This window comes from Cygnus olor, chromosome 25, assembly GCF_009769625.2.
Source record: "Cygnus olor isolate bCygOlo1 chromosome 25, bCygOlo1.pri.v2, whole genome shotgun sequence".
Taxonomy (NCBI): Eukaryota; Metazoa; Chordata; class Aves; order Anseriformes; family Anatidae; genus Cygnus; species Cygnus olor.
The window spans coordinates 5523160-5550718 of NC_049193.1; the positions used below are offsets into that span (position 1 = coordinate 5523160).

A 27559-nucleotide genomic window follows, 5' to 3' on the forward strand; every position below is an offset into this window, starting at 1 on the left:
TAACTGCAGTGCCCCTGAGGAGGCGGCTGTCAGGCCCTGGCACCCACATGAGCACGTGCGCATTGTCGCCAGGATGCCCGGGAAGGCACCCGCAGCCCCCGCCAACCCCAGCATGGAGCTGCAGCCAGCCCTGGGCGAGGCTTGGTCCAGCACCAGGGCACAACACAGCTTCTCAGTTGGGCTGTCCTCAGAGACAAGAGCTGCTTCCCAAAGCTGACCCACTCTTTACATGGAAGTCTAGGAAATCCCAAATGCAAACAATGCACCCGCTTTTTTTTTTTTTTTTTTTTTTTTGTAGACAGCTGATCCGACTTCTGTGTTCACTGTACAAACAGGTACATGATAGCAGAACTCAGCCTCTCCACCCATCGGCTGGAATTTGGGTTTTCCATTTCAGGTAGCTGATCTCATGTGCTCACTGACGTGGCCGTGAGCACACCTCCAGTCCACCGCATTGACAGAAAGACACCGTGCAAGTGGAGGCAGCTTCTGCACCAAGAGGGAGCCGAAGCCCATGCTGCACGGTGTGGGCGAACCTCTGGCACTGTCTGCTTAACCTCAATTCCTCAGGATCCTGGAGTGACTTCTCTCACTCTTGAGGGGAAGATGTGTCAGCCCCCTGTACAGCAGAAGCCCCTGCCTGGAACGTAAAGCACCAGCGAGCAGTGCCCTCTGCTTTCGCTTGATCAGTCCAACCTGGGCCTTGTCAAAAAAGCACAGGAGACGCACTCGGGATAGCTGGAAATCAGGGGGGCAGCATTTCACTGACAAAGCTTCAGTGTGGTGCAGGAACACATTCATTTGACACAAATAGCCAGGGTTTTTGCAAATCAGCCTGTTTTCTCAGACAGGAAAGCCTCACTCCAAAGCTACATGCATGCCAGCTAGCTAGATGGCTGAGAACATGCTGGGAAGCCTCATGGCAGCCCTGTAACCACCAGGGAGCTCGGGCATGGAGCCAAGGACGTGGAACTGAAACAGGAGGAGGAAAGGGGACGATGTGCTTAACTGGGAAACAGAGAGCAGCATCAACACATTCAGCAAATGCTGTGCTCAGAGCTGTCAAAAGTACTGCTGCCTCTTCACACCCACAAAGGACTCTTCCCTGCATCCCCCCAAAAACTAGGGTGAACTTTATTCAAACCAGGCTCCTCTTAAAAAAATGCCACACTCAGTACTGTCTTCGTGTTCTCTGGTACAACATATCAAACCCCTGACCATGAAAACAAAGAATCCTTTTTTCCAGCTTTTATTTTTTTCTGTGAAAATACAGGTTGAAATGTTAATTTCAAGAAATCACAGTTTTATAAAGTGTCATTCATTCAATACCAGCTAGTCATTCCATCACCTTCACCCATGCCAGTACCGCCCATCCCAAAGCTTTGTATTGCTTTGCCAAAGGTGATTTTTTTTCCCAAAGACCTTAAAGAAGGTGCTATATGACAAGAGCCATCTGTATTTATCACTATTTGTCCTCCCTAACTTGTACTGGGATTCAGTCCTAAAGCCTAATTATGTTATTACACACAGTTTAAGACAAATGTTAGCAGGGATAACAAAAAAAACTTTCCTGACTTTCTTGTCTGTCAGTATTGCACAGCCAGCCTTTCTGGAAGCTGGGCTTTTTCTGCCTGTCACAGCAAAAACAACCAGCCAAATTAACAGGAAACTGTCCCAGCAGCAGGAGAGAGCTGAGATCCCAAGCTGGTAGGTGGCAAAAACATTAAAACCCTGGAGATACTTCCGAGAGCAGAACCACATTTCAGGACAGTAAAAGCACCAATGGTTTGTGGTATCAGCCGGAGCGTCTTTCCCACGCGGCAGGGAGAGCTGACGCCCCAGCCTGCTCCTCTGAGCAGCTGTCCCGTAAACGGTTGTTACGTGGAGGTCTACAGCCTCACTTTCTTGCTTGAGGTGGCAGCAAAATAGGATTGAAGTGTTTGGACAGAATGAACAGGATGGAGATACTGGCTAATGCTGGTGTGAGAGCGCAGGAGAATGTAAACATCTCCACCTACCCAACAGAGACGATCTGGCTTCACAAGGGTTCCTGCCTTTCACCCACCCACTCAGGTGGCCTGAGACTAGCGTTAATGCTATAGATGAAGTGTAAAGCTCACAGGTCCTGCAAGCAGAGGACTGCTGCACCCTGTCCTACTGCTCGGCAGAACTCGGGTCTAACACCAACGTACAAAAACGCACACCTGTACATGGAAGTGCTTTGCGGACGACAGTGAAAGCCATGAGGTGCAGCCTTCAGGAAGGGAACAGACTATTCTTTTGCACTGACACGTCACCAACAGTTATTATGACAGACTCTTCTTAGAAGCAGCCAACAGATTTTTCTCCTCTCCCCCTCAGAGGAAGCCCGAGGAGGGTGCCAAGTGCAGGAAGTTTGGTTTCTGCACTCAGCGCCTGCATGGGAGCTCCTGGGAACTCTGCAAGGCATTTTGATCCCTGTTGCTCCAGAGCCTAGAACTCGTAGTAGCTTATGGCATCTGACAAAAATTGTGCCGACTTCCCTATTCCTCCCCACTCCTGCCTGGAAAAGGTGTGCATAATGTTTTAACCGTTTACTAAAAAGACTCTTAATGTGGCTGCATTTCAGCTATACTTATGTGCCTATTTTGGACAATTCATTAAGTGCTTTAGAACAAAAAAGTGCTATAAGAGACTATACGCACAGTGGTGACAGGTTTAACTTCTTCAAGAGTTCCACTTTTCTATGGCACGATAACTTCAGTTTTCTGGTTAAGGATGTCAACACCTAGTGCAGCAAAACCAGCCAATGTTCTGGGATACCAAAGGGAAAGAGTATCAATTACAGGTCACTGGTCCTCGAAAGGGGAGGTCCAGAGCGTAACTTTTCCCAGCTATTTTAAGTGAACGTCACTTGAGAAACCTGCAGACATTCCTGCCTCGTTGCATCTCCCAGAACCAGCCTGGATCCGGCACGGCTGACCTTGCTCCCTGGGAGCTGCTCCCCTCTTCAGCCTGGGTGTCAGCAGCCCCGGCTCTGCGGCCGCTGTGGTTCCAGCACTCTGGAAGAGGCACAGCACACCAGCAAATTGGTTTCGAGACACACAAGGACTTCGAGCAGCCCTGAACGAGTGCACCCAAGTACCTTACGCCTCCCTCTGGTTTTGTTCTGGGTTACAGAAGGGCTAGCAACACCCGCCCGTCTGAACTTGACGCATACAGTTTCTGTACACTTTACAAAAAAATAATCACAAAAGAAAAAGTTCACCAAGGATTAAGGCATTGTGGGCCCAGCTGCCTGTCCCGCTCCATTAACACGTTTTGACGTGAGGGGAGGAATACGAAGAAGCCTGGTGCCAGCCTTTAAGTGCTGGTGCAGATGGGCTGAGCTAACACCACACAGCACTGGGGCACTGATCTGCAGCGGAGGGGCTGAGCGGATGGCAGGACTGATAGCTGGGAGTGGGATCTAAAAAAACAGTTCTGCAGCAGAATTCAGACTTCGCCTGAGCTGACGGAGCCGCTGTCCTGCCCCCTCCAGGGGGAGCTGTGCGGACAAGGACAGCTACTGTGAAGTTGCAGCAAGTCAGCAGCAGCAGCGGTGGAAACGGGGCTGAGGAGCACAACCCTGCCCACCACGGAACACGCTCCTCCTGCCCATGTACTCCCTTCGTTGGTAGCAACAACAGAGTGGGAAGCACCAGCTCCTAAGTCAGGGAGGAGATTCAGAAGACGAGAGCTGCAAGCAAAGCTCTTTCTGGGAACAAAGTTCTTTTCTGATTCAAGAAGGAAGTGTCTGCGGGGAAGGGTGGGAGGTGAAACCAAGCACCCAGCTAGTTACTGCTGTCAATTTTCCCCATGCAAAAGGCTTGAGGTAGAGATGATGCTACCCAAAGCCTACAGAAACATTAAGTTTTTCCTCCAGCTAGAAGGAAGTTAGCCAGCTCCCCTCAGCACAAACAACCACAGCCGCACTGAAGATACTCAACCTCCACCTCCTTTGAGCAAGCCCAGTAACTACCAGCTTCACCTCAGAGGCTGAGCAACAGGAGCTCTCATCCAATCCCCATATGCTCCTGAAAAGCACAATCACATTCCTCTGAAAAGCAGGAATTTTCCTGTACCATTCTCAAGCTCAATCTCACACACCCAAAACAAGTAATTCCCACTGTTCTGGGGAACATCTAAGCTTCAGGACATGTCTTGGAATTGGATCAGAGCAGACAACAGAACTGAGGCCCGAGAGCAGTGAACTGCTGAACTGCTATCCTACTTCAGCACAAAACACCAGCAACTGCGCGTGGTGCTTGATGGCAGAGGTGGCTGGAAGCTTTTGCAATTCCATATTTCAACAAGGTAAAAACCTCCACAGCAGAAGCAGCCTCACGGCCTGTTCTCCAGTTGACCGTGTTTGACTCTCCACGTCCAGCTGACACTGCAGTCAGGGGCAAGGGTGCACTGCAGCTCAATACCAGAGTCGGGGACCTCCATGTCGTAGTGCACTGGCTGGCCTTCTTTGGTAACCAGACTGAAGGCAGGGACCCGTACCTGTGAAGTGGAACAAATGAATCTGAATGCCGCTTCAAGCCTCTTTCAGAGCATAATAACCCATTAACAAACCCAGCCTGATTGGCAAATAACATCCCCACTCAAGAAAAGCTGCAGGAGAGAAGCTTGTGACTGGCAGAAACATCCTGAAATTATCTCATTAGAAAGTATCTCAGAAACTGGACTAGTAGCATTCACCCTGCTGCTAACTTGCCTCTCCTTGAGGTCGTTGGCCATTGCAGATATTTTCTGAACTGGCTGCATTTGGGCACTGCCAGTTCCTCTGTGGGCTAGTGACCTTTTGCTTTGTGATGTCCACGAGAATGATGTACTCCAAAGAGAACCAACAGCAGTGAAACACGTTCTGGACGTCTGCAACCTCTTTGTTTAGAGATGATCACCACATTTTACACTTGGATGAGTCTTGGTCCCACAGACACTCAGAGTCTCTTTCAGGGCCTGCCAAAAAGGCCCATAGTGAGGTTCACTGGAGTCTGCCAGTATCTCCTCCACATTAACAAGCAGGAAGCATCACAGCCCAATGCAGCCTGTTTCCCTTAGCTGGTTTACTGCTCTTGAAGAAAAGGTCAGAATGATTCTTCTATAGGCAGAGGGGAAAGAAGTTATCTTTCTAGTCAAAGAGAAGGATTTTTAAACTGGAGCACAGGTACTTTTTAAGACGGAGCTCAACAACTATAAGCCAACTGCATCCTGGGCTGCATCAACAGAGTTGCCAGCATGTGATGGAGGGGACTGTCCCCCTCTGCTCTGCCCTTGTGAGGCCCCACTTGGAGTGCTGCATCCAGGCCTGGGGCCCCCAGCACAAGGATGTGGAGCTGTTAGAGGGGGTGTAGAGGAGGCCATGAAGGATGCTCAGAGGCTGGAGCACCTCAGATATGAAGAAATACTGAGAGATCTGGTGTTGTTCAGCGTGGAGGAGAAAAGGCTCCAGGGAGACTGCACTGCAGCCTTAGAGCGACTTTTTACATGGGCAGATAGTGATAGGACAAAGGGGAATGGTTTTAAACTAAAAGAGGGGAGATTTAGATAAGATATTAGGATGAACGTCTGTCTGAATTTAAAAAGCGATTGCACTGTGCACTTAGTCACGTGGTCTAAACTTTGGGCAGACCTGTGCGGTGCCAAGAGTTGGACTAGATGATCCTTACGGGTCCCTTCCAACTCGGGATATTCTATGATTCTATGAATTACTTTACCCAGAGGGTGGTGAGGCACTGGAACAGGTTGCCCAGGGAAGGTGTGGATGCCCCAACCCTGGAGGTGTTCAAGGTCAGGCTGGATGGGGCTGGGGGCAGCATGTGCTGGTGGGAAGTGTCCCTGCCCATGGCAGGGGTTAGAATTAGGTGATCTTTAAGGTCCCTTCCAACCCAAACCATTCTATGATTCTATGAACTGTGATGCCTATGATGATTTGCAATGGTTTGTAGTTCAGAAAATATCTTCTGGTATCACACAAGAACAGCACTCAAGTTATGTAACTAAACGCATCATTAGGGTCCCTGAATGGACTTCTGGTTCACTGATTTTAAGGCAGGATGAGGCTGCATGGTAGAAGAAATTGCTTAGACAAAATGCCGTACTTAAACAACTCCCAGCTTTGTGTCTCACCTGGCTGCTTATCCCAGTGGCAATGTCTCCCACCTTTGTTCTCTGGAAATCCCTGATGTGTAAATTTTCTCCACTTAGCAACTGGACCTGGATTTTCACTCCTGAAATGTGAAAGAGAAGTCATTAACTTCTGCTGTAGGCATAACAACTTCACAGTCCCACATTGGAGAATTGACTAGCAAGACACAGGCATCAGAAGACCTTTTTTTTTTTTTTTTTTTTTGTCATCAAGTATTTCATTTATGTAGGTCTTGGCAGGGCACAGAGAATTGCTGAAGAAAACAATGACTCACAGAGCAGAGCTGGATTTAGCAAGAAAGCAGCTGAAGAGACATATTGATTTGTACAACATGCCCTCAAAATTACTCTGTAGAAATTTATGGTTATAAGGCATATAGTCTTGCACATGGCAGCTGCACAAGGCGAGGCATAAAGCTGAATCAGACTCCGTGGGTTCAGGAACTTCTTTGGCTTTTATTGGATTATATAGACTTGACTCCCACCCACCTATGTCTGGAGCAGACTTGGCCTCTTGACAGCCCATATGCTTTCAGGAGGGTCTGTGCTGACACAGGAACTGAAGGGTGAGAAGAGTTCAAAGACTCCACACCCCAGATCCGCTAGATACTGAGAAAGCAGTACCCAACCATTTATCCAGACTTCAGAAAGATGGACTCACCATTGAAATAGCTAGGAGTGTCCGTGTGACGGCTGCGATTCAGTAGGTTGTTAAAGCTGAAGCTCTGTCCATCCGTCTGGCTGTTCCAGGAGTGAATCCCTGAGCTCATAGTGTCCCTCAAGCTATGCGAAGCCTTCATGGAGTTCTGCAGAAGTAAGCACAAGTCTGTCAAAGGCTCCTAAAGAACATGAGCTTCCACGAGATGCCAAACATGAAAATAACCTCAAGGGAAAAAAAAATAGAAATCCACAGGGATGTGCGATTGGGCCTTGACTTATTCTGCATTTACCTGCCATCTAGAAAATGGGATGTATAACAATGCAACAGTTTGCAGACACAGAAAGTTATTCTCAGTAGTCAAATCAGTAATCGGTTGAAGAGTTGGATGAAAAGAAAAAAAGGGTTTCATCATACTGACAGGAGAATAAAGCATCAGATAAAACTAATGTTGTTAAGTGACAATGCACAGGAAAAAACAGTAACTCTACATAAACAACTACATTGTTGTGCTTCTTGGAAAAGTCTGTATTATCTTAGAGTCATGGGAGGTCAATCTGACAACAACAGCTTATCGGTAAGTACCCATCAAAACTCACATCAGTTGTTAGGGTAATGAGCTAGGCAAAAGAAATAGAGGAAAAAAGCAGAGTCACATCCCACGCTGCACACCATGTTGTATCAACATCTGAACTACTGCAAAGAACTGTGCTCAACTCTCCTCAGAAAGCACTACAACGCTGAGAAGAGGAACAGAAATAGGAAGCAAAGATGATCACGTTCAAAAATGACTCCTGCAGATGGCAGGCTACACCATTTTGGACTCCCTGTCTGAAAACAATGATTGAAGGCTTACAATTAAATTACATCCTTCCTGGTACAACAAGGCTTATTCTGTGTTGTTGTTTTTGTTTGTTTGTTTTAACTGGTATTCCCCACCTTACAAATAATGGAGTTAAAGCAAACGATTAATTAAACCTAGTGTTTAAATAATATAAGACTATACAGGTCATTAGTATGAGTAGGTTAAAACAGATTCGTGGAGATCAGATCCATAGGCTGGGAGTGAATACAGAGGAGAAGGGTTACTGTTCTGCCCCATTCTTCTGCTCCTTCCCTAAACACCCCTTCAGTGGCCAGGAAGAAGATCCTCGGCCACTGGGTCCAACTCTGCACAGTTCCTACGCTCACCCCTACTTCTTCAGTTCCTTGATTCTACATAAACAGGGTCAAGGCCACTGAGGATCCACACACTTGATGCTTACTGTGAGAACACAGCCCAGAAGGGCAACTGGAAGAAAGGGGTCATCGTGGGACAACAAACTAAAAAACAACTAAAATCCTAAATACCCCGTTGCCCAAGAACAAAGGTTCATTCCTCCAGTATGCTGCAGAAAAATAGATGTCAAAAGCAACAAGAAATGTGAAAAGCTCCAGATGTTCACTGGTCACAGCTTCCGGAGGTGGTTACCCTGCGACCCCTCCACACCCCCAGTAACACAGCTAGCATACACGTATATTCACCTTCTCACTGGCATCTGACACAAATGGGCTGTCGATGCTGAGACATGAAAGCATTTGTTCTTGCTCTTCCAGCGAGTAAGGCTGTGAAAGGCTGTTCAAAAACAGTTCTGCAAGCAGAAAGAAAGGGAAGGAAAACATTTAAAGTGATTCCTTTCATGAGTTCCTGCTCCAATCCCAGTTATTACAATTAATACTCTAAGCATCTTCGGTGTTAGATAATGACCATTGACACTGGTGTCCATAAACTACCTGACACACAATTCCTCTGGTAAGCAGAGGGTATTGCTACCACTGGGAAAATAGGGAAACTGAGCCAGAAAGGACAGAGGAATTGTGCAGTGACATGCAAAAAGTCAGAAAGGGCTCGCACCCAGGAGTTCCCACTTCTTGCCTACTGTGCCACCTGTCAGTCTTCACTCGAGACCATCTGCATCACACCTAGGAAAGGGACAATCTTAGGTACTCTGCTCTTGCACTAACTTGCGTTGACGATATCCAGACCTGACAAGGATGATGGAGGTCCAAAGCCATCTGAGAAGAAAGACAGCCCTCAGCAACCCCTAAAATGCTATTCCTCAGTTCTGCGACAAATTACATTTCAAGACACTTTTTTCCTAGCTTGAACTTTTCAATTCATTTATGAAGATGAGAAAACATGGGATAAAGAATTGAAAGGTTGAGGTAATGGAACTGGACTATTACTTCACTGATTTTTCACTCTGAACTTATCTCTTGTTTTCAGATTCTGGATTGTTGGCTGGTGGGTATAGCTTTTCCAATGCAATAGACTGACTTCAACTACACTGCTTTGTTTGAAGTCTCCCATTCAAAAGGCTTATCCCTTTATTAAAAGAATTAGTTTTGAAGTATTCAAACCTTCATCTGAAGTTAGAATTGCAGACACTGTTTGTACCGTGCACATAAGCACACATCTGAAAACTGGCTGCTTTTTGAGAGGTTCCCACACCTCCCACAGAAGTTCACTACACTGGTCAGACAGTGGAAGGAAATCCTGACCACTACCTTCGTGGCACGTTTAGTTGCTTAAGAACTACTAGTTTTCATAATTTCAAGGAAGACCAAACCATTTGTATAATAAGAGATGCACTATGAACAAAATGACATTCCCAAATAAAGAAAATAACTGCCAAAAGGCCAAAATAAAGCAGCTGTATTTTTATCATGTTCTTAAACAAAAAGCTGAATTCCCTACATAGCTCATTACTTACCTATTTCCAGCTGCTGAAGCTCTTGTTCTGAAATGGTTGTTGCTTTCTCCACGTGGCTGCAACTCTTCAGGGGGAGAGGAGTCGAGGAGAGAGGTGGTAGATCCCAGATCCCAGATAACTCCTTGCACACTTTCCAAGGGGCTCCCCCAACCTCCTCTGTTTGTTCCAGAGGTGGTGGTGGTAGGTCTGGGCTTACACAAGAAACTTTGTCTGCTGATTTTGGGTCAGAACGAGTCTCAGAAACTGGGCTCACTGTGGGGGACAGGGATGTCTGTGGATTGTTTTCTTTGTTCAGAGAAAAATGTCTAGGCTGTCTGTATTCGCCTTTCCAGGGGCTTGTCACACCTCCCACTACAAAAACAGAGAACACAAACATTGTCATATAGAGAAAAGAGGTAAAGGTTTTCCTTCACAATACAAGTTTCAGAACTGCATCTTGCTGTGAAATGTGAAATTTAGCTTCTTCAGAAAACAGAGCCAGATCATCTCCACAAGTTCTTACTGTATCACAGAGCTTTTCAGGAGGATTAAGTTGAAATAAGTTGAAATAAATCACGGATAGTCTTAGAGGGAAGACCGGATCAACAAGTATAAGTTGCAGCTGAGGATGCAATAAACCTCTGCTTTCACTTTTGCTGCATATCAGGCTCCAGCTCACTAGATGCATTTGATACATCAGCTGACAATGAGCCAAGCCACAGCACACACCTTAACAAGCCCATGTAAAGCACAACATCATCTGCTTCAAGTAGAGAAGGAAGAAGGAGCATGTGACAGCACACAGGAAATTATAATTTATTTGGGTGAGAAATACAAAGAAGTCACTTCAGGGTAATTTCAAAGAAAGGGATGTGGGCAAAAGCTATCAACCCCAAAATGTACATCAATGCTGAAGCCTGTGCAAGTGATACGTTGAATCATGTTTTACCAGAATACATCGGTAAAACATACTGATATGTTCCTACAGGACCACTCTAACGCTACTGGTCACTTTACCAGCATGTGAAAGAAGCTTTAGATATGGGACATTTCTACCTTCTTCAAGTGCAACACTGGTCTTGGTTTTCAGTTCAGACGCAGATGCTCGCTGAACAGGCTCTTTCTCCAGACCCATTTTAATAATTTCAGCAGTGAGAGGGTTGCAGGAAGGTGGAATTTCCCTCAGAGGAGGTGGCTCTTTAGCTATCTGTGAAACAAACAGGAAGTGAAAGAGGCTTGACCAGAGAGGCTTCATTTGATTTCAGAAAGGTTCTTCCCATCCTCAGAGAGCTTCCAACTGAAGTTACCATTACATGAGAGGCCTGAGCAGTATATTATTTTTTCACAGTTGAATGGCTCAAAAGTCACACCCAAGTCATGAGCAGAATAGGAAAGAAAGAGCCCTAGAATGTATAATATGCAACAGTCTAAATGGAGTAAGAAATTATTATCTGCCATAGCAAGGTTGGCATCATCTTAGCACTGTCCCTCAGAGAGACTTCCTGAAATGACTGCTGTTTAGTTAAGTATAATAGGATTTTACAGGCTTAAGTACCTTTTACTTGACATATTTTGAGTTACTTACCTTCAGACAGAGAGGATGATTGTAATATTGGGTCCAAGGGTGACACCCATTAAGCATGTGCAGCATCATACAGCAACTGCTCCAGACATCCACTTTGGAGTCGCAGCGTTTTCCCATGACCACCTCTGGAGCCATGTGTGTTTCTGTGCCAGGCACATAGTTCCCTAAAACCATTTAAATGAAAATTCACTGCGCGTAAACTAGACAATTGTTCCAGTGCAACTGCTGGGAAGCCTAAGGCAGCCTCCTTGTCTTTTCAGTTAAAGTGAGAAACAAGTCAGCTTCACCCAAAAAGCAGCATCACACGCTCCTGTCAGCTGTTCAAGAGCTCCATGCCCCCATCAGTCTCACCCCTTACATGCAGATGTATGTATTAAACTTCCCTTCCTAGCATATTTGGGAGGCAAATGCCATTGGTGAACTCAGCATTAGAAAATATATCCATCTCTTCTAACAGATGCATTAAGAAGCACAGTAAAGTTTCACTGCCAGAAGTCAGCACTGATTTTTTCCTTTGGTGGAGGTCAGGATTCTTCCCCAGCTGTTAAATGAAGTTAAAAATCTAACTGACTCGTCATGTAAGTTTGGATGTGATGTCTGGCAGGGACAAAACACTGAATGTAGTAGGTTGACTTAATTTTCAATAAAAATATAATACTAACAACAACATAAACACAACAACCTTCTAGACTGGAAGATAAGGACTAAATTCAACAACAACATAAATACAACAATCTTCTAGACTGGCAGACAAGGACCAAATTCCAAACCTAAGTTCCTTTTAGCTGTCAGTGACACACTTCACAGTAGAGTCAATAAATGTTAAGTCTGGAAAATACAGTTGCCTGCAGATTAGCCAAACATGAATGTTCAAAAAGAAAGAATGAGTCAGCAGGGCAATTCTTTAGAATCACACCAGAAAATCCTTACCTGTGACCAAGCACTTTCCCAAGCCATCTGGATGAAGGTGAGCAGAGTGACCAAAATCACACAGAAGAGCTCTGCTTCCATCGTCAGACAAAAGCACATTTTCCGCTGCCAATGAGAGGTTTTTAACTGGTCAGTTCCCTTTGTATTGTGGCCACTCAGAGGAGAAAAAAAGCCTAAAGCCCACAGAGCTACTTTTTTGAGCCCAAACCAAGGTCTATTATTCCTATGGAGTGTCACTGGCTCAAGCACGTACACAACTATAATTATCCCAGTTATCCTCTATCCCGCTGATGGAGCGGCCTGGGCAAACAGCCTGTCAGACCAACTGGACAACAGAAAGAGGTGACAAATATGATATGCCCAGCTGTTTAGAACTAAGTTAAGCTCCAATCTCAAATGCAGAGCTGAAAATGTAGTAAATAAACTTTAGACACTCACAGTAACTCAATCTCCAAGCCCTTTGCTCCTTGTAAGAAAAAGGGAAGAACAAGATACCTTAAATAGCATCCTACCTTTTACATCTCCATGGAGAATGTTTTGAGCATGAAGATACTCCAAGCCTTCTAATGCTTGGCCCAAATAACTGAGGGCTCTGTCCTCTGGCAGGCAGCCACTCTGCTTAATTAGCTGACCTAGTGAGCCACCTAGAAAGGAATCCAGAGAGCCCGTATCTGTTAAGTTCTTCTCAGCATCATCAACGTTCCTTGTTTCTGATGGAGAAATGAAAACTGCCAGGCCTGACAGCCCTTATATCACACACATCGGTTTATTCCTTTTGTTCATATCCAGAGGTCTTACTGCCTGTGGATACCAGCCTCTTTCATGAATCCTTTTGCTTAGCATCAGTTTAACAGTAGTGCTTTGTGCTAAAACCAACTACTCTGTGATCAGCCACTTCTAGGTGCTCCTGATCATCAGCCGTCCTTCACAGGCTGTCTTTTCCATGGGCCTGGCTGGAAGAAGGAACCTTGGGCAATAGGGAACCATCTAGGTTTGCTTTTAGAGCATCTCCTGTTCTAGTCCAACGTGCTTTACATGGTGCCATGCAAATAAAAATGAAAGCAAAAAACAGTACCAACTATGTGGTTCAGTGAGAATTTACAGCTGGTGTTTGAGAGAGATGCATCTTGAATGGAAGAGGGGCTGGACTACAAATGACTCCCCCCAAAAAAGACCATTGCTACACACCAGCAGGGGTAACACAAACCTATCCCAACCCACTCAGGAGTTAATGCTAGGAACACTTGGATACACCAGAGAATTAACAGAATTTAAAATTGGGGCAGGAGGAAGAGGAGATCAACGTCCACTGCATTTGACAGCTACAGCGATGCTCCCATTGTGGCTGTTCCTTTCTCACCCTCCATCAGCTTCATGAAGATGGTCACCCAAGGTCCTTCCTTCACAGCTCCATACAAGGGGACAACTTTAGGACTGGTTATCGCAGCACACGTTGTCAACTCCTCTGCACGGAAGTGTTCAACTTGTACCTGGAGTGACAAAGAAGCACCAAACAAATTTTGTGACACGTCCTGACAGACTTGTCTCTCCCCAGTGCCTGCGTCAGAGAGCCCTGCACTGCCTAGCAGCAGAAACTCACAGATAGCTTTTGGTATCAGAAATCGGTGGGTACAGCAGTAAGTGGCAACACACAGATCAACTCCGAACAAGGACAAAGGGAGTCCCTAAATCCTCAGTGCCCAAGTAAAGTGAAGATTTGTCAAAAAATTTAAAAAAAAAAAAGATGCCAGCTTGCAATTCCTCTGGCTTTTGGTTACAGATTACATGCAATCTTCAGGAGGAAGGTAATTTCTGTCTCGATTAAGAAGATAATACTGACAACTTAAGCATTCTGCTTTCATGAGATCTGAAAGAAGAAGAAAAAAATCTAAGGATGCTGCAGTACTTGGCAGACCCAACTCCTGTGAAATACGAGAGAATATGAAATATACCTGAAGCAGTGATCTACACTATCACCTTTTTAGGTGGTATTCAGCCTGCACAGAAAAATGGTTAAAGAAAAAAAAAATATTCACTGAGTTTGGCCAAATAAAATAAACCAAGAATTTGCTAAAGACCAGAAGGAAAACATGAGTCATTACGATTCTGGTGGGAAAAGGATGTATCATGTTTCTTCACTGTCAGCAATCCAGCTACAGCCAGTTTGCTTTAATCTCAACAATTTGGAGAGCAGGTGCTTGCAACACCCGGTATGGTGAAAGAAGGTCAGGTAGTCCCCTTCTGACAAGGACAGACAGCAGTAATTCCAGACAATTACTTATGTGAAATGAAATACACCATAGTTTAATGTTCAGCTTGCACGTTAGAACTCACTGGTTAAGAGTTTGGCCTGAGAAGACACTTCTTATCTACAGAAGTATCCTTTGAAATCCTCTAGGAATTAGAAAAGTAATTGCCATTTAGAAAGACTTAAGAATCTCCTACCCTCATGTATTTCTTTTCAGCACTACCACCTCTCCTTCCTGAAAATAGACCGACTACTAACAGCTATTTCTCTTGAGAAATTGCACAATGGATAATAAAACTCAGTGGTTACGTACTGTCAGAAAACAAGCTGGTCATGGTACCACAAAATTCCACATGTAAAGCATAAGGATGAAGAATAAGAAATAATTTTCTACTTGCTTTAAATATGTTTGTTTCTATCCACCTGAAAAATGAAATGGTTAAAAACCTGGACAAGCTGGCTTTGTCTTGCCACTTCTGTATTTCCACCAGGCAATACATCAAGTTGACACCAGTGTAAACAAAAAAAGTGAACATTTTAAAACTGAAAGATACAAGTTCCAATTCTTTTCTCACATAACATTTTCGTACTCATGACAAACACTTCCCACACACTTTTCAAAGTTTTCTATTGGAGTAATGTGAGAAACAGTTCTACAGAGGTGATAAAACTGTTCAAGTGTTAAGTTCAAGTTAAGTAGTTTGCGTTCTCAACAGCTACTTCCATTATAACTCTGCCTTCACCTCTGAGGCACCCCATGGCCGCCTACAAATCAATACCCTCATTCGAGTTACACACACATCACGCATCATACGACAGTGACATATGACTTGGTGTACAATAGATTATTATGCCAACTCCTGGAAAAACACATATCCTTGCTGCACCTGTAACAGAATCACCTCCTTACAACATGCCAGTATTGTGTATGACACTCACTGAACAGGAGAAAGCTCTCTTCTTTTTGAGTACCTATCAACTGTCTGATCTTCCTACGTTACTCCGTTGCCAACAGAGAAACACCTGCCATGTCTCCATTTATACTGGGTGTGTTTTAAGATGGGAATAATTAGACAAGCATACAACTCGGAGCTGTTTTTTTCCCTCTGCAGACACTAAGAACACACTTAAGATCTTCCTGAAATCTCTACTCTTTTGGCCTGTCTCAGTGCGAAAACAAAGATACCTTTAACACTCTTTGAAGCCAAATGAGCCTATTTCTTATTGCTAAGCTTGCCCTACTGTGCACACCTCTATCTGCTGCTTCTCTCCATGCCACCACCTTGAAGCTTTCCCTTGGACATAACCACAGCAGCACTGCACTGTGACTGTACAGTCTGTGGAATGAGAAGACACTTGCTATTTACAGAATTATGAAATCACTTAGGTTGGAAAAGGCCCTTAATATCATCAGGTACAATCCTCCAACAATACAAGCCATGTAACATTACCAAGTCCACTGCCAGACCACACCCCTAAGCGCTACATCCACACGTTTCTTAAATACCTCCAGGGACGGCAACTCCACCCCTTCCCTGGGCAGCCTGTTCAATGCCTAACCATCCCTTCCGTGAAGAAACTCTTCCTAACATCCAGTACACACCTCCTATGCCTCCTTATATCAGACAACCCCCTCTTTCTCACACATAGATTACCTTTTTGGCAGCACACTGAAATCCTGTCTGTTTGTCCTCTATTTTGTATACTTCTCCAAAAGAGCCAATGCCCAAGGAACCATGACACTTGGTCCAATGAACTTCTTCTCGGTACTCGTAATCCACTGGCTTTAGTTTCTAGGGGATAAAAATCAGAAAACAAGATGAAGCAAGCAAGGAAACACATAATACCATAACTCTTTAAAAATCCATGAACAAAATTACTTCTGTCACTGGCTTGAGATGACACAATATGGGAGGACCTGACAGATTTTTGTGTGTGCCCTATTTCACCTAAATGACTATTCGCCTTTGTCATAAAGAAAGACCACCCGTGTTTGGATAGCTTTGGAGCTCCAAACTATTCCCTTCACCTGCAAGACTGTGAAGATGAAGATAAATTCTACAAACAAAACAAGATTCATCTGACTAAATTTAGGCATCTACATGTGAGCTACACCTTTTTTTGTATTCAGTTGACTGAGACTGTGCTTTACATCTCAATGTAAACATATTCAGGCAGGTAAGTAACACCCTGAACTCACTGACTGTACTGATAGGGTCATCACTGATTCCAGCGAAGAGTCCTCTAAGAGGAGTTTAAGGAGTTGGCCAAGATCTGAACTTGGAAGAGATGAATCATGTCTGTAAGATTTTCATGCATTTGCAGTGCCCATGTCCTGCGTTTGGCCAGTGAGTAACTTACTGGTTTACCACCACAGGCAGCAGACAAGCTTTTTGCAATCTATAGGTCCCAGGTACCTTTTTCTGTCTGTGTCACAATCTAGGTGAACTATAGCCAATAAAATATTGCTGTCTGTTCACCTCAGTGGACTGGATTCTTTCGCAGACAAACAGAGAAGACATTTTTGAAGACTAACTATGCACAGAAATACTTCTCATAAATAATCATGCATATTTTGTGAATGAGTGAACAAATCAGAGCCACCAATATAAGACAGGGCTTTATGTCCTTCAAATAACAACGTCGCATCTACCTCTAACTGACAGTGTTCAACCGTATCAATACCCACTCAGAAAATGCGGTCATGTTACAGAAGCCAATACATGGATATAGGTTCTCTCTCTTCTGAAGCCCAAGAGAAACTCTGCCTACCACAACACTAGTGTGTAGGATCAGAAGATCACCTCGGTAAGTAGCACGCCTTCGTTTTCATCTGCTTTTTGAAATTGTTCCTTCAGGTCCAGACCGCCTCCTCTCCACGTCTTGGCTAGGCTGGCTAAATTTTGTGGTTCACCGAGACTCACGCTCCCCTTCAAGGCGTCTACCAAGTATTCTTCCACAGAAATCTTGTCCGAACTGTTTTTCATGGACTGGTTGACGCAGTTGGGGAAACTATATTCCAAGTTTAGCCCAGATAAGCGATGCTCACTGTCTTGATAGTTGAGATCGCCATGGAAATATGTCTCCAGAGCATTCCGTTTCATGTGATGGAGAGGACTGTCCAGATGTGGGAAATGAGGGGGCATTATGTTGTATGGAAAGGGATGGAGAGTTTCAGGCTGTGGAACACTGTCCCTCTGATAGTGCAGTTTCCACACGTGATTAAGGCACTGAACAGGGCTTATCAGCTTGTGCAGTTCTGTTTTGTATTGGCTCTTTGGTAAATGGAGTTTGCCTGTGGACAGAACTTTCTCAGGTTTCTCAAATGGCAGTGGATCATAAATCAAATCCTTGTTAAGTTCTGACAACCAAAAATTGTTTCTGAGGAGAGTACTTTGGTGTGTTTCATCCTCCTAGAAAATAAACCAGAACAGCTGAGGAGGAAAGTCATTATAGCTCCCAAAATTCAAAGAAGAATTGTTAGAAGCCTGCAGGGGTCCCACCCCTGCAAGAGGAAGGTCTAAGGATTCTCACCTGGACTGGAATTGGGGTGCAGCTCTCTTGTTCTGGAGTTCTGGGACCTCGCCTGCCAGCAGCCACTGTCTGTATTTTCAGCTTGGATCGTTTCTTGTGACGTTTCTTTCTTGTTTTACCACGATGCCTCCCTCTCCAACAGGTAGGTGCCATTTTCCCCTCTGTTGCATGGGCCACATTGTTGGGGATTTGATCAAGACTGTCTGAGCGGCTATTGGAAACCAAAATGCATGAAGTCTCTTAGATCTGATGGTGAAAGCACACCCTCAGTTAACAATTATGACCGATGGAACAAGAACGAGAATTAGCAATTCTGCCTTCTGAGATGTAAAGAATAGAGAACTGTAACATAGCTTCTTGCCTTCTAATATGTAGCAATTGTCACTTCAGAATCAGGGCACAGTAGGATATCTGGCATTGCAAGGAAGAAATACAGGGTGTGGGCAGGGAAGCAAAGCATTAAGGCTCCCAGTTTTTGCAAATTCTGCAAGGAACAGCAAGACTAGGGGGCAAAGTAGACAGCGAAAAGCACCGAATGTCTCCAGGTTGCTTTGAGACAGTTTATGTGTATGATTTACAGTGAACACAGAGATTAAGTATAAATGTAATATATTTAAAAATTTGTTAAAATGAACAAAAGTGCTCATAATATAAATATCTTCTCTATTTGAAAGAAAAATAGGTTTTGCAGCAGAGAAAAAGGGTGACGAAGTGCACTAAAATGGAACAGCTCCAAAAAGCTAAAAAACTAGCACATAAAGCTCAATTATTGTAATACTACAATAACATTTCTAGCAATGCATATATATGTGTGCGTGTGTGTGTGTATATAAAACAGCACTGGCCAGAATAACAGCTGAGGGCTTATACAAATAGATGCAGTTCTCAGAAGAAAAATTTGCCCACAGTTATTCAATAGCAATCATGGTAGTTGGATTTTTTTTTAAATTGAATTGTAAGAGAAAACAGGATATTTGATCTCCAAATGAAGAAATTATTATTGTCCATTTAATCCATGCGGTATATTCATTTGCCTTTATTGAACAGCGATGCAGCTCACAGCCACCATTGCCCTCTCCATGTTTTTCTGCTGTCTCAGTGCACCACTGAATGCTAACAGATCCCATAAGCTGAGGTCTGGGTGCTGATATTACCACATCGCCTTGAACCTGAACATACTCCTGACGTGCATTCCACATAAAACGCCTAAGAAATGGTTCACACTGCATTTTTTCAGATGGTTCATGGGACAATGTCAAAGTCAGTGTGCAGTGTCAAGCCATATAACCCACAAGGTCAGATTCAGTGTCTGAAAACTTTCAGAAATCAGGCAGAACCTAATTCTATCCCAGTTACCCACTTCAGAGAGTGCTGGGGCTTAATAAAGCTACAGCTTGTGCCCTAATAGGCACATACTGAAGGAAAAGCAGCTCATGCCCAGATGACTTCAGAAAAGCAAGTCCCAGAGACCTCCATTTTTCTCTTGCAATGGTTACTCCCCCTTTATCTGTTTCAGCTTCTCTTCAAAACTCCGTTGCTGATGCTGTTACTAAGCAAAAGTTCTTCTCTCATCCTGTTTTGTTTATCCTCCCCAGAAAAGCAGCAGTTCCTTTTTCTTATGAAAACTCCCAGCAGTAGTCTAATCTTCCCGCAACTTTTCAAAGAGGATGGTGTAACGAAGTTTCAAAAGCATCAGTGCTGTTCAGTTAAAAAAGACCAAAACTGTCCCTTGGATCCTTCTACTTCAAGCCCATGAACCTCAAAACACACTCCATGATTTCAAAACAAATTTGAGAACCCAGATAAAGTGGCAGAAAACTACAAAGGCCAGTAAACCAGCTGGCATTGACAATGAGACACTGCAAGGCTTTTTGAGTAGTTTGTGCTTAAACTTATATTTTCTTCAAATATATAAAGAAAGGCTTTGAGGAAGACACTTCAGGAAAGACATGCTCCTCCCAAGCCTCAGACACTAAAGCCAATCCAGATAGGGTCTCTTTTAGAAACATAAATGAAAGCACACAGAGCCAGTGTGATTTGGACAAGGTAACACACACAACAGTGAAGGTGGGTGTTCATGTTAAGAGATCTCTCACCTGTAACGTTTACTATGAGCAATAAAAGATCTCTCTGATAAAGTGGGGCTGAATTCCTGACTGTTTTCACCTGTGTGAAAGAAAACAGGATCATCACACATCTTCAGTATCATGCAAGCCCTCTCCTGGTAACTACCGAACTAAGAAACACCTTTCCCAACTTGCTAAACCAAACCGTGATCCAGACAAATCATCACACAGGCATGCCACATTGCCTGCAGTACATTCCTTCTCCCCTGGAATGATATAGCTCCCCAGCATTGTGATCTCCTGATCCCCCAGCTATTTCCCACCCAAAAGCCTTTATTACTATTATTATTATTACTGTTTTTTTTTTAAAAGAACACCCTTCAGAAGTCAGCCAAGAACAAATGAAGGACATAGATTTCTAGTCAACAAAGCTAGGTGCAACGGCCGCATGCTGTTCTTTCTGCTTTATTCAGTGGATGCTGCTACATTATTAAGAGATTTCATGAGCTTCCTAAATAGAGACTGGGATGTGTCATCAACTCCACCCCATATGGGATTACAAATAGATTTCAGCTCAACCCTCCAGGAGTGCAAAGCGAGTGAAATCTCACACCGCATTACACATTCCTTTTTCTCAATGAACAGCAAACCTCCCTGCTACTTACATTCTGCTTGGGCAATAATAGAAATTGATGCACAGCCTCCTTCTGTTTCTTCTTTTGCTGTTCCTTTGGTGATTACATCATTCAGGATTTTCCACTGACTATGAAAGATGCCCTTCTTCGAATCTTCTACTTTGCAAACACTACTTTGCTTTTCACTCACTGTCTTGTTCAGCCCCTTTGTAGCTGTGAGCTCCTTCTTATGCTTGACAGTTGGATCAGGAGCTCCTTGGCACGTAATTCCCATCACTGCCATTTCACAGGTTCAGAGAGTCACTGGTTGAGAACAAAAAGAAACAAAGCAAAACACTTGTCAAAATTATTAACTTCACAGGCAGAAGCAGCTTCATGTTCAAGAGAAACAGGAGCCTGCTGCAGGTATCAGATTAACGCACAATGCAGACCAAACCAAGGTCCTGTCCAACCTCTGAGCACAGAACTGAAAATGAACCCAGGACTGCCAGCTCTCCATCCCTGACTCGTACCACTGAAGATCTGAAGAGTCAGTGTTATTTTCAGTACTAAAAACATGAGGCTATACAAGCTTCAAAGGGAAGTTTATTTTTTGGTATATTCCCTCAGCTTAAATGCAAACAATGAAACCATATAGTAGAGGGAACTCTTGTATCACTAAACAGGAAGAATATACATAAAAAAAACAACAAAGCAAAACAAAAAAGAAGCGAAGACACGGGAGATTTTCTCCTAGAGTACACTAGGAGAAATTACAATAAGCCCTAGCAGCACACAAAACGGTCATAAAATCCTGCTAATTGCTTTCCTCCTTGTACTCAGTTGCCCTGGAATCCATTTCCCATTTTCCCTTCCAATGAAAAAAGGTTAGGCAACGAGCCTGCCCGTACACAACTCCTCCCTCTCCGCCTTCCTTCCCCTTAATTGCCAATAACTTCTGAAATCCTTGGTCAACCACAAACAAGTCTGAGAAAAGAAAGGCTCTTGCAGCCTGTCGGATCAACGTGAGTCAGTGCTGGAGAAGATGCTGGCAGGGAGCAGCTCCATAGCTGAGCAATACAGCAGGGGCTGAGCAGGGAGCACGAACACGGCTTTGGTTTTGCCCCCGCTACCTCCAAGCTGGATTCTGGAAAAGCTAAACCATAGCAGCTTTCTTTTAACCCAGAAACCAGAGCATGCTCGATCACCCCTTAACCACCCAGGTTGCTTCCTTCTTCTGTTCTCCCACAGTTCAAGTGTAAAATCTTAAAATGACCATTTCCATCATTAAACAACCCATGGAAATTCAGAAACCTTAACAGGTGTTAACTACCACAAACCCAATATGAGACGAGAAGCAGGGACTTCTGAACAAAGGCCAACAAAAGCAAGATCACAGAACTATTACAGGAGCATGTCTTTGAGGCTCGTCAGTTTAAATCTGCACCAGGGGGTTTCTGGTCGTTTTTTTTCTTTCCCCTTTTTCCCCCCAAACAGCTGCCTGGGGCAACAAGACATTCACCCAGACAGGCTCTTAGTCACTGGATGGTGACAAACGCAGCACCAGCGGGAGCTCAGTGCCTATGGGGCCACCCAGGGAAGGGACAGGGACCAGGGACCGGCCTGGGAGCCAAGGGCACAAACCTTGGTGTGATTTGTAAATGAGTCACCTAACAACCTGGCAGGTATACAAGGAAAGTCAACAATGACCACATTCAGCGGCTAAACAGAGAACAGCTGCTGTGCAAAAGAAGTGCTGATGACAGTATCCCACTCATTACACCCATCCCTCTCCCTCTTCTCTACAGAAATTATGTCAAATCTCAGTGCTGTAAAATAATCCCTTGGAGCAGCAGAAAGCCAGCCTGCCAGATGACTAACCCAAGCCACCAGTGAGCAAACTGACAAGTTCAGAGCTATTTTTACACTCACTCTCTCCCGATTTGCATTAACTCTGTCCCTCCTTGCCCTCCCCTCACCTTCAAGGACCTTCAAAGATCGCAGTGCAAACCCATCCCCATCTCTGAAAACGTGTAATCCTCCAAATCACTCCTCAGCTTAGTTAAAAGACAACAGAGGGAGGGGAGAAACAAAATTGCAAGTCCTTGCCACTCTCTGAAATGGAAAAGAATAACAAGGAAACTTCACTGAGATTAAAGTCAACAAAGTACATAGCTCACCCGAGAACTAAAAAAAATAAGAGGTAGCTAGTGTAAGCAACAGCCGGTGCTCAGACAGTTTAATGTGTGACTCAGGTCTGCGAGGCTGTGTAGGCACAGAAGCTGCACGCCCAGCCCGGTTTAACCATTGCCATACAGTTTGCAGGACTTCGTAAGGACCAAAAACCCAGCTGTTCTGATGGTACGCACTGCACAGCACACTTGGCAGAAGTCGTGATTAAAACCAAACCAGAACTTTTAAATAATTATTGAAGCATAACTTCTCTCAAAGCTACGTATTCAGAACTGAACAGGCTAGACTCATCGCTGTGCAATCCACAGAGGTAAGCCCCAATAATTTGGACATGGGCGCTCGGTCCTCACGCCCAGGCCCGCAGGTGTAGCTCTGCTCGGTGCAGCTCCAGGCAGGAGCCTTCAACGCAGTGAGTGGGTACCGAGGTTCCTTGGCAAGACCACTAAGAACAGGATTTGCCCAACAAGAGGCACGCTGGAGCTGTGGTTTCGGCTGCCTGTGAACTCGCCACCACCCAGGACGAGCACGGTTTCCTGTACAGGCTACAGACGTGCAGCACCGGGAGCCTCGCCGCTGAGCTGGAGGGTCGCCGCTGCCTCGTGGCCCAGAATTGCCTCTCTGGTTTTCAAGGCCTCGTCTCACTCATCCAAGTCACTGAGACTCAACTGTGACTTTTGTTTTCAATATCCCCAACTTCCTTCCTTCTGCAGACGTGTGTACGGGCTCGTTATTTTCAAGGAGAAAAGAAAGGATAAGTCAGGTAATGATACAGCAGATAAACGTGAATACTACGCCCCCAGCCCACAAAGGGCTTTTGCTAGCCGTGTGAAAGGCCCCTTGCTCCTTAACTTCACTAAGATTTAAGCTCACATCTCGTTAACTAATGTCAGTTCTCACTGCTGTAAAAAAGAAAGTGCGTTTTTACAGAATGAAAGCCAAACACGGTATCAGTTGTGTTGTGGAGGCACCGGCCCGATGGCAGTGGCAACTCCTCCCTCCAGCACTGCCTGTGAGAAACTGGTGTCCTGGCTAAAGCCACCTGAGGCCTGTACGGAGTCAGAACGAAGGAGACACTCAGCATTATTAATGCACGAGAGAACCATACACTTTCTGCTCCTTTAAAGTCTCCTCCCTCCCCTGCCCATCCATAAACAAGTCCCCGTTTGCCCTCTTCGACTCCTCCATCTCAACACTGGCCCTTCTGCTGGAAGCTGTTCGTAGCAGGGACCTTAAAAGCACATTTCTGTGTTTCATGAAGTTACACTCTACATAGAAAGACTCACAGGTGAAAAAAAAATAACACAAATACCTCTTCAGCACTAAAGCACTCTGCAGCACACCATAATATGCAATCCTGCTTGGTCTGCATCGGTCATATCTTCCTTGCCAACAGCTTTTTGGAGAATTTTGGTTAACATTTTGTTGAGCAGCCCATAGTTTTAAAAAGAAATTGGGAAAGAGCTTTAAAATATGCATAAGACCTCATAGGTCAGCTTCTAAGTACGTAGATTTCTTCTCCTAGTCTGAGTGTGAGCATTCAGCAGCAGTTTCACATTGACATTTAGTTTAAAAAAAAAATCAAGTTGTCTCAGTGAGGTTTCCCACTTCCTTACTGAGAAGAGTTTGATGAACAATATATTAACTTAGGCTAATCCTCTCTTTTGCAGTTGCTATTGGTTTATTGAAACAACACAACTAGCATTTTAAACATGCTGCATTGCTGACCACTACCACAAAGCAACGGCAAGGAAGAGCAAGGAATTCACATATCACCAGAGCAGGGAACATCAACTGAAAAGAAAATATACGCACCACACGGGGACCTGCAAGTCCCAATACCTGCTGGTGGAGCTATGGCTAGTCAAGAGAGAGCCAAGTCCGCAACCAAAAGAATCTGTCTGGAGTATTAGCTACAAAATCATCAGGCAAAGACATCAAGCCTTACCAAAAAACACTTTTCAGTGGGGAAAAAAGAAGAAAAGATGACACTTGTTAGTAAAATGAATCACACTGAAGATCTGGTTTGGGACCCGAGGAGTAGAAATGTGTACAACGCTCTTGCACCCCAGGTACCACTTCCATTCGTTCTTGCCACCTCGTTGCTGTCTGTCTCTTCTCGGATGCTGCAGATGAGCTTCCTTGCCTGCCACGTTTCAGATGGAACTGAAATTAAGACAGTTCCGTTTTTGGCTGTGTCAGTTTAAGGCATATTATTGTAGCATGGGCCTGGGGTTGTTATTTAAACAAGCTCAGTGCTGTCAGCAAGGGAGAGGTTTCGATTTGTCTCAGAAGGGACTAAAAGAAAAAAGTTGTAGTACTCAACACACGCCCCTATCTTAAAACACACTTAATGCCACTGTAAGGTAATATGTTTAAGAGGAAAAGACTTGCTTCAAGTATTTAAGAGTTCCAAAGTAAAAATAAATAGAGCGGCTGGCTGATTAAACTTGGTGAGTCAGAGCAGCAGTTACTATTCCAGGATGCTCACAGCCTTCCCCTCCTCTTGCTCTACACAGTGTTATCTTCTCGCCTGTCCAGCGGGCTTCCAGACAACCTGCCTGGTTCCTCTCAGTGTCCTACGTGCTGCCAGGTGCTGCTGCATACACCTGCACCTGAAGGCCACCAGGTAAAGCCAAACCACCGCAGAACTCTTGGTCTGAAGGATTTCACTATCAGCGTTATGTTTAAGTTACATTACAAATGATAATAAATATGTCAACATATTCTTTAAAGTGGTTGGATAGTAAATATTTCAAAATCCCATTTCAGCCATTTATATTGCTTACTGTAAACAGCCCGATAATGAGCCTTGACTTCTTTTTACTTGCCAGACAGTAGTATATTGCAACAGTTTGGTTCCAAAGTCTGCAGGAAAAATATTTGATTGGGTTTAACCATCAGCAGAATTTCTAGAAGTATCCAAACACATCTATCTTCATTTCCTCGAGTACAAGCTTAAGAACAGCTCACCCCTTAACAATTCTTTTCATGCTCTTGAACAAAGATAAGAATAACACCATTTACCCAGAGTTTATAAACATCACTGCATCCTCATTCATTCCAAGTACCCAATTTTTCCAAGCTGCTTTGCAAACAAGTCTTACAGAAAGCATCCGAACAAACTCTGGCCTGGCAGACTCAGGACACTGCTTAACAACAGCCTGGTTTTGAAGACCCACTTGTGGAGTGAAGCTATTTCCTAAATTACAGCAAGAAGGTATAGGAAGCACCTAGATGGACAACCTCCAGCACTAACCACAGAGGCACATTAAAATCAATTCTGCCCAAGTCAGCAGGTCCAGGTTTTTACTAGTTATTACAATGAAATGCTTTGTGGCTTGAAATTTTCAATGCACATTTATAAAAACGTCATGTAAGGCTATAAGGAAGCACTATTGATGAAATGTTAAGCAAAAAAAAAAACAAACCCAAAGCTTTGTCAAATTTAGCATAGAAGCATTTCTATGTAATCCTAATTCACAATCAGTCCTGTGAATTTAATTATTATCATACGATAAAGTAGAAATAGGAACCAACCAGAGCAATTTCTAATTGCCCATCCTGAGCAAAATTCCACGAGATAAACTTCCTTTGTAACTACAGCATGCAAGAAGCACCTTTCCGACAAGACGTGCTCTGTCCTCTTCAGTGCCTTGTGCTCTGATGCTGCTCAAGCGTGACGAGCAAAGCCCGGCTTCCTTCAGCTCCAAGTCCCACGTGCCGAGCCCTCCGTCTGGTCGCCCACACACCCTCCTGATGGCGTGGTCCCCTCACACCCCCTCTTCCCCAGCACCTCCAGACCCTCTGCAAACCGACGTCCCTTTTCCTCGGAGCCTGCCGCTCTCCCAGGTTTGCCTGGCGCTTGCCACTGACCTCAAAAGCTGCAGGAGGCGAGTTACAGGGACGGTACGGTCACACTTGGCTCCTTCCCGTTAGCAGCCAGAGGGATAATTAGGGACCACATCACTGCCACAGCAAGGGCTCAGCTCTGCCTTCTCGCTGTTAGCGCTGAAACAAGATTCGGGACAAACGGTGGCAGAGCTCGCTAAGCCCGGCGATGCCGGGTCAGGCCCTGCAAATCCTTCAGTTTTTTTTGTTTGCCACAAGCTCCCTTGTTATATCCCTTCTTCACAGCATGCTGTGCGAAGATTCGGCCTCTCATAACAGTTAAAATTTAATAGTTAATAGCAAATGACTCATTCCAAAGGAATCTGGTGGCGGTGCCAATAACAGATTTTAACGTGGTTAAAAGGCAATAAAGCGGCGCGCTACAGACACGCATTTCAAAGTCCGGCCCGGTTGCTCTTATCCCTACTGTCACGGCCCAGAAGGTGCAAGTTATTGCCCGTAACGGAGCAAGAACAAACACCTCGTAAAAGAAATTCGGGGGCTGCTGGGTGCTGCCCCCCGCACGTCCCCACCAGGCAGACAGGAAGCACCCAGCTCAACCACAGCGGCGACTAATTAATCACCAGAGCAGCACCAGAACCTCCAGCCCCAAAAAAGGGCCAAGGGGCGGGTAATTCCATTTTTATTCAGCCCTTGGGTTTAGGGGACCGGGCTCCATTTTGCCGAACCGGGAGCAGCCCCGGCAGAGCGGGGGGGCACTGGGGGGCTCCGGGCTCGGGGCTCCGGGCTCGGTGCCCCCCGCTCCGCCGGGGATGCTCCCAGGGTTGCTGCCCCCGCCATCGGCTCGACCCGAGCAGCGCCCAGCGCCGCCCCGCTCCCTCCCCCGGCACCTACCGCGGAGCGCGGGGCCCGGCACAGCCTCTCCGTCCCCGTCGCCGGCTCCCGCACACTGACAGGCGCGGCCGGCCTGCGGCTC

At 45.0% G+C, this 27559-nt stretch overlaps 1 protein-coding gene across 2 annotated transcripts; it reads right to left on the reverse strand.

Annotated features, from left to right (window-relative positions):
* Positions 1–1233: 1233 nt before the first annotated feature.
* On the reverse strand, positions 1234–27559 carry MAP3K14 (mitogen-activated protein kinase kinase kinase 14). Of its 2 annotated transcripts, XM_040536452.1 has the most exons (17): positions 27478–27559; positions 26608–26742; positions 20593–20865; positions 19958–20027; positions 17862–18072; positions 17132–17740; positions 15983–16120; positions 13440–13569; positions 12592–12723; positions 12080–12184; positions 11150–11313; positions 10621–10771; positions 9586–9936; positions 8357–8463; positions 6836–6980; positions 6157–6257; positions 1234–4527 (listed from the first exon to the last, which is right to left on the reverse strand). In XM_040536452.1, exons 3-17 carry the CDS (start codon positions 20843–20845, stop codon positions 4363–4365), a joined length of 2832 nt encoding a protein of 943 aa, XP_040392386.1. In that variant the 5' UTR covers positions 20846–20865; positions 26608–26742; positions 27478–27559; the 3' UTR covers positions 1234–4362. The 2 variants fall into 2 exon arrangements, with proteins under 2 accessions (XP_040392386.1, XP_040392384.1); XM_040536450.1 differs by lacking the exon at positions 26608–26742 and having other exon boundaries at positions 27478–27555.

Coding starts and splice junctions, on each gene's coding strand:
- MAP3K14 (XM_040536452.1), bottom strand. CDS start 20,845: ATGGCAGTGATGGGAATTACGTGCCAAGGAGCTCCTGATCCAACTGTC. Junction 17,741..17,861: donor GCACCCCAATTCCAGTCCAG/GTGAGAATCCTT, acceptor TTTATTTTCTAG/GAGGATGAAACACACCAAAG. Junction 11,314..12,079: donor GGGAAAGTGCTTGGTCACAG/GTAAGGATTTTC, acceptor AAATGGTTTTAG/GGAACTATGTGCCTGGCACA.